General features: G+C 36.3%; 1 protein-coding gene across 1 annotated transcript in view; it reads left to right on the top strand.

Moving 5' to 3' along the window:
- Nucleotides 1-18,237, top strand: part of LOC133659165 (glutamate receptor ionotropic, NMDA 1-like) — a 102,481-nt gene that overhangs the window by 25,513 nt on the left and 58,731 nt on the right. Inside the window, exon 3 of the mRNA XM_062061898.1 lies at nucleotides 368-544. Within this exon, the coding sequence (XP_061917882.1) occupies nucleotides 368-544 (177 nt within the window). The remainder of the gene's footprint in view (nucleotides 1-367; nucleotides 545-18,237) is intronic.

Genomic DNA, 18,237 nt, shown 5'->3' on the forward strand with positions numbered 1-18,237 from the left:
ATAGATTGATAGAAAACAACAAACTGGGCTTTGTCCAGACTGGCCGGCCCCAAGGTTAGAATTACAAAGAGGAAGGGTCTTCGTGTAAAAGGTATTTAAGGACAGTGGTCGGAGAGGACATCAGAAGAGTAATCTTTTGGATTGCCAGCTTTGCACAGATACAAAAATACAGATAAGTGTGTGATAATATATACATAATTATGCTAACACTTACTCAAATGGTTTCAATTCACTGTTAAAAAGGAGAGAAGAAAAAGAAGCTGCGCTCGGGAACTAATTGAACATGTTTTGGTAGACGGACATGATCAGAGGATAACTCACCAGGTGTGTTCAGCTACGTCACCATCATCTGCCTTGTTCTCCCCAGAGCATCCACCTGTCCTTCCTGCGGACCGTCCCCCCGTACTCCCACCAAGCACACGTGTGGTTCGATCTGATGCGCGAGTTCAACTGGAACCACATCATCCTGATCGTGAGCGACGACCACGAGGGGAGGGCCGCTCAGAAGAGGCTGGAGACCCTCCTGGAGGAGAGGGAAACCAAGGTGAGACGCTCCCAGAGGGTCTTAGACCTGAGGGGTCTTCTGTGTATATGATTGTTTCCCTCTCTGTTACGTGGCCACATCTCTCTCTCACCATTGTGTAAGCGTTGCTAACATTCAAGAGACATCAACAGCGTCTAATGTGGTCCACTCTTGACAAAAGTGTGTGCGTTTATTTGCTCATCTTCACATTGCTTTTCACCATAGTCCGAAATTATCCCATGTCTCTCAGTATTGGGAGCCAAATAGGGGACTTTGACGTGTGAGGCTTTACAAACCATCAACGACACGTTACTGTGGGAGTCATTTTCCACTTAGGCCATGTCTACACTAAGCCGGATAACCCCTTAAACGAATAATCATTTAGCCTAAGCTCCGTTTCAGCCACACTAAACCAGCGTTTAAGGTAACCCTCCTCGGACACAGGTATTTCTTGAATCTCCGGCTCTTAGCTTTGTATGGACTCATTGATCGTTTACAAACTGAGTTCGGATAGGAAGTGACGTCAGAAAGACCACGCCCCACACAGGAAGTGACGTCAGAAAGAAACGCGCCACAGCCAGCTTCATAATAAAGCGGTTTCGTAACTCAGAGGTAACCACTGGAAATATGGAGGCGAGTCATCCAGACATGCCCGTGTTTCTCCTTCCGTCTGTACAGACGCTTGTGGAAATCACACATGAATACTTTAAGACAGGGATGTCTAAAGTGCGGCCCCGGGGGCCATTTGCGGCCCGCAGCTAATTGTGTACCGGCCCGCCACACATTCTGGAAATATTATTGTGAAAATAAAAAAGAACATTAAAAAAAAGTGGAATGAGGTGAAATCCAACGAGAAAAAGTTGCAATGTTGACACAAAAGCTGCCATGCAGGCCGGTTTTTTTTTCTTTTGTCTTTCTTCATTTTTATTTTAAATAAATAAAAAAATGATAAATTATTTATTTTTATGTTCATGCCATTGCTCAAAAAAATTATAATAATGACAAAAAATCCATGTTATAATGAATTATTTTCAGGGCTCCAATTACTTCAAATATTTCACTTTAAAATGTTTTATGTGGTAAATATTGCATATATTGTGTAGGAGCCATATAAAAACATCAAAGTTTTCTTTGACAAAAGCGCATAAAACAAACACAATAATAGTCCCAGCATAAAATGGACAGATGCATCTGAATTTGATCTCGTAATTTAAGTGTTGAAAGTAAAAGAAAAACCTAATAAAAATGTATCACTTTATGAGTGGGGCACCTTTTGGATCCCAAATATATTTAGTGACTTTTTATTTATCTTTTCACTGTGATTACTCAAAAATATGAAAGAATTCAAATCAATGGTGTCCTGCATTATTGATCTTTTAGGGCTCTAATTACTAAATACTGCATATTTCAGTTTTACTATAAAAAAAACTAAGTTGTTTTCGACAGAAAAGCCATAAAACATTTTTTTTTAATTTGTATTACTTTATATCAACTTGAAGTTGATATAGAGATTTACTGTAAGCGTTAAATAATTAAAAAATAAAAATAATCTGACTTATTTTTTTACATTTTAATGACTGAGACCGATTATGGTCCCCGGGACCCCTAAAGGTAAAATACATTTTAAAAAACATATATTTTGTTATGGTTTGAAAATGAAAAATATCAAAATGGCCCCCACATGCTTTAATTTTTCCGTGTGCGGCCCTCGGTGGAAAAAGTTTGGACACCCCTGCTTTAAGAGAAAGCGATTGCAGCTATTCGGGATACAACACTTCTCAGACGGCAAGAGAACTTCCCAATGTCCGGCCGGGTCAGCTGTGATTCTACTTACCGAAAAACTTTGTCCATTTGTCGAAGGGTAGACAACGAGAATGCGGGCTCCCGTGGATGTGATACAAAAAGGTAGCATGTGCTGAGAGTATTACCTGGCCAATGAGGGAAGACTACGGAAAGCGGCGAATGCTTTTGGACTGGCAAAAGCAGACTGTATCAGTTATTGTCCGCCATGTATGTCGCGGACTCAACGTCTAGGTCCTGTTGCGTCAGACCAGTTCTTCCTCCAAGGGAATCTAAGTTACTGGTCAATCCCAAGTTCTTTCGATGACATATATGCTGAGTAAGAAGGACCATCAAGACAGAATTGGAATATTTTCAAGTCTATACCAAAGCTTTAGGAGATCAGCTTAACCAATACATTCATATCGGCTGCTCTAGTTGATCTGGCATTCCAAGGGGAAAACCAACTTCTTTTCACACAAAGAAAACCCCCATCTCCTCCTCGCACCACTGATAAGAAACCAGTGGGGGAGGTCTTCACATTCCAACGTAAGACACGAAACAGACACAAGAGAAACTAGTACATACTTGCCAACCCTCCCGTTTTTAGCTGTATTCAGCGCTTCTCCCGACAACCTCCCGGCAGAGATTTTCTCCCGACAAACTCCCGGTATTCAGCCGGAGCTGTAGGCCACGCCCCCTCCAGCTCAATGCGGACCTGAGTGGGGACAGCCGTTCTCACGTCCGCTTTCCCAGCAGCTTGCCTGCCCAATGACGTCATAACATCTACGGCTTTTAGAGAGTAGAGTGCACAACAAGGAGAGAGAGTTCTTGGTTTCTTATGTGGGTTTATGGTTAGGCAGTTTCATTAACGTCCTCCCAGCGCGGTAACGACACACAACAACAGCAGTCACGTTTAGTCTACCGCAAAGCAGTTCGTCTGCCGTAAACAGCAATGTTGTGACACTCTTAAACAGGACAATACTGCCATCTACTGGATAGCCTGCAGAACACTGAAATTCAAGTATGTCTTTTATTTGTATGTATAATAAAATAAAATAAAAAATAAAAAAATATATATAGCTAGAATTCACTGAAAGTCAAGTATTTCATACATATATATACATATATATATATATATATATATATATATATATATATATATATATATATATATATATATATATATATATATATATATATATATATATAAAGAGTGCGGAGTGTCCTGACCAGATATCTAGATCCCTAGATTGATTAATGCTAAACGTTCTTTATCACATTGTTTACGTGTCCATTAAAGATGTGATTAATTTATGACGTCTCAGGTGTGATTCACTACAATAGTCACACTGGATTCCAGTTCATTGAAATACCACAACACTGGCTATTGTTCAGATAAGTTACATTTAAGAACTTGCACACAAAGCAACACTGGAGGTGACTATGACGTGCGCATTTTCCGCGCATGCGTACTAGGTCGCGTTGCCCCGGCTGACGGAGCGGGTGAGGGGGTCTTAAACGACCTTTGCGTGTGTGTGGACACGGATAAGGTTAGGTGGGATTTACCCTGGATAACCTTAGCCGGCTTAGTGTAGAAGGGGCCTTAGTGCTTTTGTGTTTATCGTTTTGGGCCCTTTTACATAATGCTGATGCATGTGTTGCTCTGAGCACTGAAACGCTGACGTTTCCCGACTCAGAACTGGCTGGATGACACAAAAAGGGTCTCAGAGGACGGGAAGAAAAGCAGTTTAATAAGCAGAAACGACCCCGGGGGGGTGCGTTGCATTCTTTACACTCTCGTTGTCACTCTCTGGGCTTCTTTTGCTGTAATTGTGTATCAAGAGTGAAATGAGTCCCGATTGGGGAGGTTGAATTAAATCTGAAGGCGAAGACGCGACCAGTACGACTGGCACTCGAGGCAATTAACAGGAAGGCTGCGAGAGCTGTTGAAACAAGTGACCTGGAACACCGCTGATTAACGCTGATTAACACAAGGCTTTTTTTTTCTCTCAACACACCGGGTAGTGCTTCTTGTTATTTTTAATGCTGCTGATGACGTCAGCACGCTCACATCCTGCATTAGAGAGGAGACATACATTTACTCAGACCCCAGGAAGTTCTTTTTATGCATGGGTAAGTTCTGGATTCCAGAATGAAGCTCAATGAATGAACCTTCCCAACTATGGATTATTTGACACGGATGCTAATTGATGCATCATTTGACAATAACCCTAGGGTTAGGGTGAGGGTTAACATAGGGTTACCCTAAGCCTAACCCTAACCCATACTTGCCAACCCTCCCGTTTTTAGCGGGAGACTCCCGGTATTCAGCGCCTCTCCCGACAACCTCCCGGCAGAAACATTCTCCCGACAAACTCCCGGTATTCAGCCGGAGCTGGAGGCCACGCCCCCTCCAGCTCAATGCGGACCTGAGTGGGGACAGCCTGTTCTCACGTCCGCTTTCCCACAATATAAACAGCTTGCCTGCCCAATGACGTCATAACATCTAGGGCTTTTAGAGAGTAGAGTGCACAACTGCGCACACAACAAGGAGACGAAGCAGAAGAACGAGGAAGTTACAGACATGGCGACGACGCCGTCGACGAGCAAGATGAAGAAATACGCTTGCAGGTTCCAAAACGAATGGAAACAAGAATTTCAGTTCATCCAGGACAGTTCGAAGGGGGAGGGGTATGTATGTTGCCTGTACAATTTGTAGAACAGACTTCTCCATTGAACACGGTGGCCGAAATGATATACTCAGACATGAACGGAGAAGTTAAACAGGACAATGCTGCCATCTACTGGATAGCCTCCGGAACACTGAAATTCAAGTATTTATTTTATTTATATGTATAATAAAAAAAATAATATATATATATATATATATATATATATATATATATATATATATATATATATATATATATATATATATATATATATATATATATATATATATATATATATATATATAGCTAGAACTCACTGAAAGTCAAGTATTTCATACATATATATATATACATATATATATATATATATATATATATAAATATATATAGAGATGATGTTTGATAAGGAATTATCGAGTTCGAGCCTATTATCGAATCCTCTTATCGAACCGATTCCTTATCGATTCTCTTATCGAGTCCAGATAGGTTGTTGTATATGGAAAAAAACACACAATATTTGGTTTAACAAAAGCTCACTTTTATTATATAATTAAAAAAATAAAATCGAATAAATAAATAAATATTGACTGTTACCCACCTAAAAAAATAAAATAAAATAAATAAATATTGACTGTTGTTACCCAAAGTATATTAAGTGGGATTTTTCAGAGAAACAAATATATACAGTAACACAAAAACAACCTGTCTCTGTGATCACTATAGGTGTATAAATAATAATATAGTGTTAAATAAAATCAGTCCCTTGGGCACAAAACTGAAAATAATACAGCTCTCCAAATAGTGCACTTCTGCTGCTATTGGAACATAACTGTTTGTTATGATGCTTTGACATTTTTGCACTTTATTTCTTTATTGAAAGAACATTCTATGAAGAGAAAAGTTCTTTGCAAATGTGGTTACAATGCTAATAAACGAAAAGTTAAAGCTAAAAAAAGAAATACACTTTATTGAGTTAACATTATTTCTTTATGGGGGAAAAATGTTATGAGCTAGAGAATATAACAACTACACTACCCAGCACGCAACGGGAGTTACGAGCATGCGCGGTAGCCCCGAAAAGTGTTGCATGTTGCCACGCTGTGAAAGTAAACGTCAAGAACTCAGCCAACACGCCTCGTCTGCATTATTTATAATTAGACAAACAACACATCTACAGTGTGATTTTGTTTTGTTTACAAGGAAAGAAAAACAAAAGTTAAAAAAGGGATATATGTTGTATATATATGTATGTGCTGCGGTTGTCTTAAGAACGTTGCGACAGCTGCCGTAAAGGAGGTGCGTTGCTATGTTTCCGGTTGGTCGTAAAAGTGTTGGTCATGTGTTTTACCCTGCTAAAATCTCTCAGTAAAGTTATTCATTGGATTATAGCTTTTGTTTTGAACTTTATTACACCTTGAAGCGCTTTTTCCCGTCCATTGTTTTCCTGCTTTCGCTATCTGCGCCTAATGACTGAGCTACATGACGTCATTTATTGTGATGTCCCACGGAGCATTTCTGGTCGGGATGGGATTCGAAAAAAGAATCAACTCTTTTCCTTTACTATAGTGGTCTCGATAACGGGTACCGGTTCCCAATAAGGGATTCGAGTCCGAGGACTCGGTTCTTTTCTTATCAACAACCGGGAAAACCGGTTTCGAGTATCATCCCTATATATATATATATATATATATGAAATACTTGAGTTGGTGAATTCTAGCTGTAAATATACTCTCCTCTTAACCACGCCCTCCCCACACCCACATCCCGATATCGGAGGTCTCAAGGTTGGCAAGTATGCCCTAACCCTAACCTTTTAGTTGAATATGTGGTTACAAAAACATGTTCTGATGTTGTGAAGTTTGCCTGTAACGAGGGTTGTCCCGATACTTAGACTTACACTTAGACTTAGACAAACTTTATTGATCCACAAGGGAAATTGATCCCAATATCGGTATAGCTCGGTTGGTAGAGTGGCCGTGCCAGCAACTTGAGGGTTCCGGGTTCGATCCCCGCTTCCGCCATCCTATAGTCAATGCTGTTGTGTCCTTGGGCAAGACACTTTACCCACCCTTCTCCCAGTGCCACCCACACTGGTTTAAAGGTAACTTAGATATTGGGTTTCACTATGTAAAGTGCTTTGAGTCACTAGAGAAAAAGCGCTATATAAATATGATTCACAATATTTTGTTACCGGTACCAAAATGTATTTGAAACTTTTTCTAAATAAAGGGGGAAAAAAGGCATTATTGGCTTTATTTTAACAAAAAATCTTAGGGTACATGAAACATATGTTTATTATTGCAATTTAGTCCTTAAATAAAATAGTGAACATACTAGACAACTTGTCTTTTAGTAGTAAGTAAACAAACAAAGACTCCTAATTAGTCTGCTGACGTACGCAGTGACATATTGTGTCATTTATACACCTATTATTTTGTCAAAATTATTAAGGACAAGCTGTAAAAATTAATTATTAATCTACTTGTTCATTCACTGTTAATATCTGCTTATTTTCTGTTTTAACATGTTCTATCTACACTTCTGTTAAAATGTAATAATCACTTATTCTTCTCTTCTTTGGATACTTTACATTAGTTTTGGATGATACCACACATTTAGGTATCGATCCGATACCAAGTAGTTACAGGATCATACATTGGTCATATTCAGAGTCCTCATGTGTCCAGGGACGTATTTACTGAGTTTATAAACATAATATGAATTTTTTAAAGAGGAAAAAAGATTTTGTGACGATAAAACATCGATATAATCATAGTAGTATCGACTAGATACTCTCTTGTACTTGGTAACATTACAGTGGATGTCAGGTGTAGATCCACCCATGGCATTTGTTTACATTGTGACGCCGGTGAGCTATTGTATCCTCCTACGGTGTGTAGTGAAGCATGTTTAGCTATTCCTCGTCCTGCAGTGATAATGATACTTTATTTGTCACCATGGAGGCGAGGATTAGTGATTTAGAAGTAGCTAAAACACTGCTGACTGTTGATGAATGTTAGCTTCTAGCTAGCTAGCCATGTCTTAAAGCACCTCTTCCTGAGGGGCGTTTCAGTGTTACAACTTCACCTTTATCTTTACTTTTTAAGCCAAAATGCTTAAAGTTCTCCATTTTCTGTCTACAAACTGTGTGTGCTTGTAAGTACTCAGTGTGCGCGCGCTGCCGAACATGCTCCTCTGCTCGTAAAACCAGCAATGTCACGACGTGACGACGCGCCAAACGGAGTACAGTACCGTTTTTTGATTAATTAGAACCGCGATACTTTACTAGTACTGTACAACCTTACCTGTAACAGAGGCCAGCCAGTGTGGCTTTTAGCTCGGTGGTCAGCACGCTTGCCTCTCATGGTGGCGACCAGGGTTCAAACCCCATGCGGGGTGGGGTAAAGAATCCACCTGGATTACATACATTAGTATCATTTGTAATCAGTTGTTTACGTAGTGTTGTCCAGTTAAAAGCTAGCATTGTATTGAAATTAAATGTGTAATGCAGATGTAGTACAACACAATATATATATATATTGTTTATCCAATCACACACATTTGGGAGCCAAATATGTCATACAATGTAATAAATCTATTGCAGGCAACATGGGACGAAGTTATGTTCAATTTTTACTTTTGGATCTGAAAATGACATAATTGTAGTGCATTAAAGGAACCTTCATTAAAGAGGCGTTAGTAGTTTTGAAAGACAGCGGAGGCTTAACCCCCACTAGTTCTATAATGATAGTTATTATGATAATGATCTATTATTATGATTATTATTATCCACTAATGAGAATTCTGCATCACCGCGACCGCCGAAAGGGACAAGTGGTAGAAAAAGGATGTATGGATGTATAATTCTGCATGAATATACCTGGCACTATGGAGTAAAGGGGCACTTGACGGATGTATAATTATATTGAAGTGAATAATGACACGTCGTATGATTAATGAAACTCACATTCTGGAGTTACGTTAGTGCAGGGGTCACCAACCTTTTTGAAAGCAAGAGCTACTTCTTGGGTACTGATTAATGCGAAGGGCTACCAGTTTGATACACACTTCAATAAATTGCCAGAAATAGCCAATTTGCTCAATTTACCTTTAACTCTATGTTATTATTAATAATTAACGATATTTACACTTAATCGAACGGTTTAAAAGAGGAGAAAACACGAAAAAAATGACAATTAAATTTTGAAACATAGTTTATCTTCAATTTCGACTCTTTAAAATTCAAAATTCAACCGAAAAAAAAGAAGAGAAAAACTAGCTAATTCGAATCTTTTTGAAAAAATTAAAAAAGAATTTATGGAACATCATTAGTAATTTTTCCTGATAAAGATTAATTTTAGAATTTTGATGACATGTTTTAAAAAGGTTAAAATCCAATCTGCACTTTGTTAGAATATATAACAAATTGGACCAAGCTATATTTCTAACAAAGACAAATCATTATTTCTTCTAGATTTTCCAGAACAAAAATTTTAAATGAAATTCAAAAGACTTTGAAATAAGATTTAAATTAGATTCTACAGATTTTCTAGATTTGCCAGAATATTTTTTTTGAATTTGAATCATAATAAGTTTGAAGAAATATTTCTCAAATATTCTTCGTCGAAAAAACAGAAGCTAAAATGAAGAATTAAATTAAAATGTATTTATTATTCTTTAAAATAAAAAAAATAAATTTGCTTGAACATTGATTTAAATTGTCAGGAAAGAAGAGGAAGGAATTTAAAAGGTAAAAAGGTATATGTGTTTAAAAATCCTAAAATCATTTTTAAGGTTGTATTTTTTCTCTAAAATTGTTTTTCTGAAAGTTATAAGAAGCAAAGTAAAAAAAATTAATGAATGTATTTAAACAAGTGAAGACCAAGTCTTTCAAATATTTTCTTGGATTTTCAAATTCTATTTGAGTTTTGTCTCTCTTAGAATTAAAAATGTCGAGCAAAGCGAGACCAGCTTGCTAGTAAATAAATACAATTTAAAAAATAGAGGCAGCTCACTGGTAAGTGCTGCTATTTGAGCTATTTTTAGAACAGGCCAGCGGGCTACTCATCTGGTCCTTACGGGCTACCTGGTGCCCGCGGGCACCGCGTTGGTGACCCCTGCGTTAGTGTTTCGGGCTACACAAAGCGTTTATATACAGCTTGTCCCCATTAGGGTCACGGTTGTGCCAAAGTCTAAACACAAACACGAATACCAACATTAAACAAGCTCAGGTGCAACACAACAAGTCAATGCATTTTAAATTTAATTTCTCTGTGCGACATAAATCAAACTTGCACGATAACGTTACCCTAAACCCGACGTTGTGCTTTGTTCTACAAACCCCGTTTCCATATGAGTTGGGAATTGTGTTAGATGTAAATATAAACGGAATACAATGATTTGCAAATCCTTTTCAAGCCATATTCAGTTGAATATGCTACAAAGACAACATATTTCATGTTCAAACTGATAAACATTTATTTTTTTGTTGCAAATAATCATTAACTTTAGAATTTGATGCCAGCAACACTTGACAAAGAAGTTGGAAAGGTGGCAATAAATACTGATAAAGTTGAGGAATGCTCATCAAACACTTATTTGGAACATCCCACAGGTGAACAGGCAAATTGGGAACAGGTGGGTGCCATGATTGGGTATAAAAGTAGACTCCATGAAATGCTCAGTCATTCACAAACAAGGACGGGGCGAGGGTCACCACTTTGTCAACAAATGCCTGAGCAAATTGTTGAACAGTTTAAGAACAACATTTCTCAAGCAGCTATTGCAAGGAATTCAGGGATTTCACCATCTACGCTCCGTAATATCATCAAAGGGTTCAGAGAATCTGGAGAAATCACTGCACGTAAGCAGCTAAGCCTGTGACCTTCCATCCCTCAGGCTGTACTGCATCAACAAGCCACATCAGTGTGTAAAGGATATCACCACATGGGCTCAGGAACACTTCAGAAACCCACTGTCAGTAACTACAGTTGGTCGCTACATCTGTAAGTGCAAGTTAAAACTCTCCTATGCAAGGCGAAAACTGTTTATCAACAACACCCAGGAACGCCGTCGGCTTCGCTGGGCCTGAGCTCATCTAAGATGGACTGATGCAAAGTGGAAAAGTGTTCTGTGGTCCGACGAGTCCACATTTCAAATTGTTTTTGGAAACTGTGGACGTGGTGTCCTCCGGAACAAAGAGGAAAAGAACCATCCGGATTTGTTCTAGGCGCAAAGTGTAAAAGCCAGCATGTGTGATGGTATGGGGGTGTATTAGTGCCCAAGACATGGGTAACTTACACATCTGTGAAGGCACCATTAATGCTGAAAGGTACATACAGGTTTTGGAGCAACATATGCAACGTTATCATGGACGCCCCTGCTTATTTCAGCAAGACAATGCCCAGCCACGTGTTACATCAACGTGGCTTCATAGTAAAAGAGTGCGGGTACTAGACTGGCCTGCCTGTAGTCCAGACCTGTCTCCCATTGAAAATGTGTGAAGCCTAAAATAGCAGAAGGGAGACCCCCGGACTGTTGAACAACTTAAGCTGTACATCAAGCAAGAATGGGAAATAATTCCACTTCAAAAATGTGTCTCCTCAGTTCCCAAACCTTTACTGAGTGTTGTTAAAAGGAAAGGCCATGTAACACAGTGGTGAACATGCCCTTTCCCAACTACTTTGGCACGTGTTGCAGCCATGACATTCTAAATTAATTATTATTTGAGTTTGAACATCAAATATGTTGTCTTTGTAGTGCATTCAATTGAATATGGCTTGAAAAGGATTTGCAAATCATTGTATTCCGTTTATATTCACATCTAACACAATTTCCCAACTCATATGGAAACGGGGTTTGTAAATGGATTCCAAATGCCAATCACTCACTACTGCCAGGTTGTTACTGTAATAAGTGTATCGATATTGGTCAAACACTAATAACCTTTATGATGGGATCACTTAAGTTCAATTGTAAAAGCCCTACAATACTCCAGTGCTTTTATGTGATGTGAAATAATAACGATTCGGACCGCCGCCTCATCTCGTTCCGCTCTAATTAAGAGAGGAATATTCGTGGCTAATCACTTTAGTTGGCCTCGCTGATGCAGTAAATTTGCCAGCTATATTTAGCGACGTGGCGAGCCGTGAGCGAGGTCACTTAGTCGCGGGGGGATCGCTGACACCACCAGCAGAGAGGGTCTGGACACGGCGGACTTAGTCACCGAGCAAAACTGACGAACGCCACATTAAATATTGACGCACGAATGTGGCGACCAAAATAGAGCACTTGGGTGGGGGAAAAAAAAAAAAAGGAAAATAAGGTTTCTTTTTTTTCCTGTAATGTGCTTAAAGATAAATGCTCTCAACACTTAACTTAATCATTCACATGGCATGAATATTTCAAAATGCAACATAGCATGTTTCTGCTGAAACATTCATTGTACTTGGCAATTTTACTGCTTTTAGCTTTGGATGCATATATTATCCATCTTTTAAAACACCCCTGATTGGTGGTGTTTAAGATGTAAATAATAAAACGTATTCGCCGTTTGTTTCCGATGGGAAAATATGAAGACATTTGAATAACAAAAAAAAGATTGCGAGTTACATTGTTAGTCTTGTTCGAGTAAACGTGGTGTTGACGCACAATCTGTGTTGACGTTGTTTAAAAGGGAGTGGGGGTGGGGCACGTACCCACAATGCAGCGGGTGTGAGCTACTGTACGACGCCAGGCTGCTGTGCAGAAGGTCCTATGAAGCAGAAAGATGCTGCGTGTTCCTGCAGAGTAGCTCTCCAGCTTAAGAGCACCCGGAGTGGCGGCAGCTCCGGTCCAATAGGCCAAGCTCGCTAAACTGATGGAATTCAAGCTACCGTATTTTTCCGACTATAAGGCGCACTTAAAATCCTTTCGTTTTCTCAAAAATCAACGGTGCGCCTAATGTACGGCATCATTCTGGTTGTGCTTACCGACCTCGAAGCAACTTTACTTGGTACATGCTGTAATGATAAGTGTGACCACTAGATGGCAGTCACACAAAAGAGATATGTGTAAACTGCAAAATGACGCCAGTTTATATATATATATATATATATATATATATATATATATATATATATATATATATATATATATATATATATATATATATATATATATATATATATATATATATATATATATATATATATATATATATATATATATATATAGGTTAGGTCAGGAAAAAAGACGGATGCTATTTCATCCCTACAAGCCTGTTTGTTTGTTTTTCTCTCACTCTGAATGATATATATATTGGTTAGGTCAGGAAAAAACACGGATTCCATTTCATCCCTACAAGCCTGTTTTGCAGGTTTCCCTGCTCTTCAGGGGATTTTATTGACGCGGCCCCTCAAGAAACCTGCAAAACAGGCTTGTAGGGATGAAATAGCCCCCGTGTTTTTTCCTGACCTAACGAATATTCCGCTCTACCCCGGTATTGAGCACTGTATAACGGACAAACCCCTGTAACCTTGGCTATGTATATATATATATATATATATATATATATATATATATATATACAGTATATATATATATATATATACGTATATATATATATATATATATATATGTATATATATATATATATATATATATATATATATATATATATATACGTATATATACGTATATATATATATATATATATATATATATATATATATATATACGTATATATACATATATATATATATATATATATATATATATATATATATATATATATATATATATATATATATATATGTATATATATATATACGTATATATATATATATACATATATATATATATATATATATATATATGTATATATACGTATATATATATATATATATATATATATATATATATATATATACGTATATATACGTATATATATATATATATATATATATATATATATATATATATATATATATATATATATATATATATATATATATATATATATATATATATATATATATATACAGTATATATATATATATATATATATACGTATATATATATATATATATATATATATATATATACGTATATATACGTATATATATATATATATATATATATATATATATATATATATACGTATATATACATATATATATATATATATATATATATATATATATATATATATATATATATATATATGTATATATATATATACGTATATATATATATACATATATATATATATATATATATATATATATATATATATATGTATATATACGTATATATATATATATATATATATATATATATATATATATATATATATATATATATACGTATATATACGTATATATATATATATATATATATATATATATATATATATATATATATATATATATATATATATATATATATATATATATATATATATATCCCTACAAGCCTGTTTTGCAGGTTTCCCTGCTCTTCAGGGGATTTTATTGAAGTGTCCCCTCAAGAAACCTGCAAAACAGGCTTGTAGGGATGAAGTAGCCCCTGTGCTTTTTCCTGACCTAAAAAAAAAAATATATATATATATATATATTTTTTTATATATATATATATATATATATATATATATATATATATATATATATATATATATATATATATATATATATATATATATATATATATATATATATATATATATATATATATATATTGATGATAAAATGAACTGGAAATCTCACAGAAACAATTATACAACATAAAGTAGCAAGAAACACATCAATAATGAATAAAGCAAAAGATATATATATATATATATATATATATATATATATATATATATATATATATATATATATATATATATATATATATATATATATATATATATATGTTATTTTATCATCAATCATTATTGTCAGGTTCAAACACTGATGACATCTATTAAACAGACACAGAAGCAAGGAATTAAACAGAGACAGAATTCAATTTAGCTCAATTGAGGAGAAACGTCTGGGCTGTACTCTTGCACAGTGTCCCACCACGCTCTGACTTTATTTGGACTTTCCCTGATTACATGGCAACAGCTGTTTCTAAAGGAAGGGGGGGTCGTAAACAGCCGTCGCCTTTGGTTACAAAACAGTTCAAAGAAAAGGTGCCTGGATTGGGGTCAGGTCCTGCTTCCTCTCCGCTTTGCAGATCTCGGGTCAAGACAAAATCTCCCTGTGTATTACAATACATCAAAGAAACCAACACCTTCATGTCGCGTCCCATCCTACACAGTGGAGTATTTACAAGCCTTTTGGTTGGTAAGATCAAAGACAGCTTTTGTCTGCTCGCCGGGAACTCATGGAAACACAAAGTTTTGTGATAACTTAGATACAATTATTCTGACAATTATACCTAGAAATTTGGTTTCATTGACTCTTTCAATGTCTATTTGTATTTGTGTTTGACTTTCCCTTCTACTGTTACCAAATAGCATTATTTTAGTTTTACTGAGGTTTAAGGATAGTCGGTTTTTGTCAAACCATCTTTTTAATTTGTTCATTTCTTCTGTTATTTGTATTCGTCCACGAATACGATGTTTGGAGTGGATTTTACGGGGTTCACTGTGACATTCGCGACACAAACTCATAACGTAGATCAGGGGTCACCAACGCGGTGCCCGCGGGCACCAGGTAGCCCGTAAGGACCAGATGAGTAGCCCGCTGGCCTGTTCTAAAAATAGCTCAAATAGCAGCACTTACCAGTGAGCTGCCTCTATTTTTTAAATTGTATTTATTTACTAGCAAGCTGGTCTCGCTTTGCCCGACATTTTTAATTCTAAGAGAGACAAAACTCAAATAGAATTTGAAAATCCAAGAAAATATTTTAAAGACTTGGTCTTCACTTGTTTAAATAAATTCATTAATTGTTTTACTTTGCTTCTTATAACTTTCAGAAAGACAATTTTAGAGAAAAAATACAACTTTAAAAATGATTTTAGGATTTTTAAACACAGATACCGTTTTACCTTTTAAATTCCTTCCTCTTCTTTCCTGACAATTTAAATCAATGTTTGAGTAAATTTATTTTTTTTATTGTAAAGAATAATAAATACATTTTAATTTAATTCTTCATTTTAGCTTCTGTTTTTTCGACGAAGAATATTTGTGAAACATTTCTTCAAACTTATTATGATTAAAATTCAAAAAAATTATTCTGGCAAATCTAGAAAATCTGTAGAATCTAATTTAAATCTTATTTCAAAGTCTTTTGAATTTCTTTTAACATTTTTGTTCTGGAAAATCTAGAAGAAATAATGATTTGTCTTTGTTAGAAATATAGCTTGATCCAATTTGTTATATATTCTAACAAAGTGTAGATTGGATTTTAACCTTTTTAAAACATGTCATCAAAATTCTAAAATTAATCTTAATCAGGAAAAATTACTAATGATGTTCCATAAATTCAAATTGCCAGAAATAGCCAATTTGCTCAATTTACCTTTAACTCTATGTTATTATTAATAATTAATTATATTTACACTTAATTAATTGGTTTAAAAGAGGAGAAAACACGAAAAAAATGACAATTAATTTTGAAACATAGTTTATCTTCAATTTCGACTCTTTAAAATTCAAAATTCAACCGAAAAAAAAGAAGAGGAAAAACTAGCTAATTCGAAATTTAAAGCATCCCAATTAGCCAAGAGAGAGCTCTGAAGTTGTCATGTTGCTGCCTCTGTCTTTGTGGAAGCTAAACCAAGTATACCAAGTGTGACTTGGTTCTCAAGACTCTGATGTGATGATTCGTGACTCCAAAAGTCACACAGACAAAAAACAGGACCAGGTCAAAAATGCAAATTTGACCTTTCAGTTGCCAGTCAGCAGTTGTGGCGAGACTGAGCTGCAGGGAAGAAGACAATCACGTTTCATGAAATTCATGCAAAGGAGGGGAAACGTGGTCACAGGAAAAAACTGGTGCTATACGTGTAGCCCTTGTTTGCTCATCAATTATTTGAGCTAGCTTTGGGTTCTTTCAAGTGTGTACTCACGTACTAAATACTTTCAATCTAAAGCTATTTTTATTCATTTGGGTCACAGGGCTATACCTTTTAAACTATGACACAATAGTCTAAAATCTACCAGACATAAAGACCTGAATGGAATTCATACCAGACATCAGGTAAAGTAAGAAAAAATACCTTTAATAAAGGAAATGTTATGGTTGTACAGGGAAGAAGACGGCACAGACAACAAGGATGTTGTTTATTTATATATATGTATAATATATATATATAAATAAGAAAATATTATTAATAAACAATGAGTGTGACGAAACCAAAAGTGTATGGTGTGCGACTATGTGTAGGAATTCAACGCCGAGTGTTGAGCGAAAGGCAGAAGTCCAAGAGAGGCTCGGAGGTCCAGAAAACAGGCAGGAAATCGGGGGGCAATAGAGAGGTGTCGAAGGTCCGTGTCCAGGAAGGAGGTCGAGATCCAAGAAGCAGCCGGAGAACCAGAGGGAATACGGGGAGACGAGACACACATCTTGTGACGCGGGAACGGAGGAATGCCGCTGGATGACGACAAGGAAAACACAGAGAGAGCATAGCATGACCTACTCAGTGGCCTTGTGGTTAGAGTGTCCGCCCTGAGATCGGTAAGTCATGAGTTAAAACCCCGGCCGAGTCATACCAAAGACTATAAAAATGGGACCCATTACCTCCCTGCTTGGCACTCAGCATCAAGGGTTGGAATTTGGGGTTAAATCACCAAAAATGATTCCCGGGCGCGGCCACCGCTGCCGCTCACTGCTCCCCTCACCTCCCCTAAATGAAGGTGTGTGTTGCTGAGCCCGACCTGGAGATAATCTGGACTGGACCTGGTTTTAAGAACCCTTTAAACAATTTAATTTCATTGACAACCTGGTCTGGTGAAGAAAGGGTCCTTTTTTAAAAAATAAAATAAAATTAAAGCTGCAAGCAGCAATGGACGGGACCGACTTTGAGGGCTCATAAAATCCAAACCGGAGCAGTAATTAAAACTCTTTCATCAACTTTTAATCAGAAGGGTTCAATCTCTCTCCTGTGCTAATTTGAAGCCGACACCACAAACGCGCTCAGAGGAAATAATGTTTGAAAAAAGGTGACTGTTTTTACACAACCTTTGTTTTGAAGGGGGAATTGCAAACTTCCTGTGGATTTTTTCTGGGGGTTGTCAGTGTATGAAATCTAGGTCTAAGTGAGACCTACATAGAGGTTTTTGTTTCATG

Source organism: Entelurus aequoreus, linkage group LG10 (genome assembly GCF_033978785.1).
Source record: "Entelurus aequoreus isolate RoL-2023_Sb linkage group LG10, RoL_Eaeq_v1.1, whole genome shotgun sequence".
Taxonomy (NCBI): Eukaryota; Metazoa; Chordata; class Actinopteri; order Syngnathiformes; family Syngnathidae; genus Entelurus; species Entelurus aequoreus.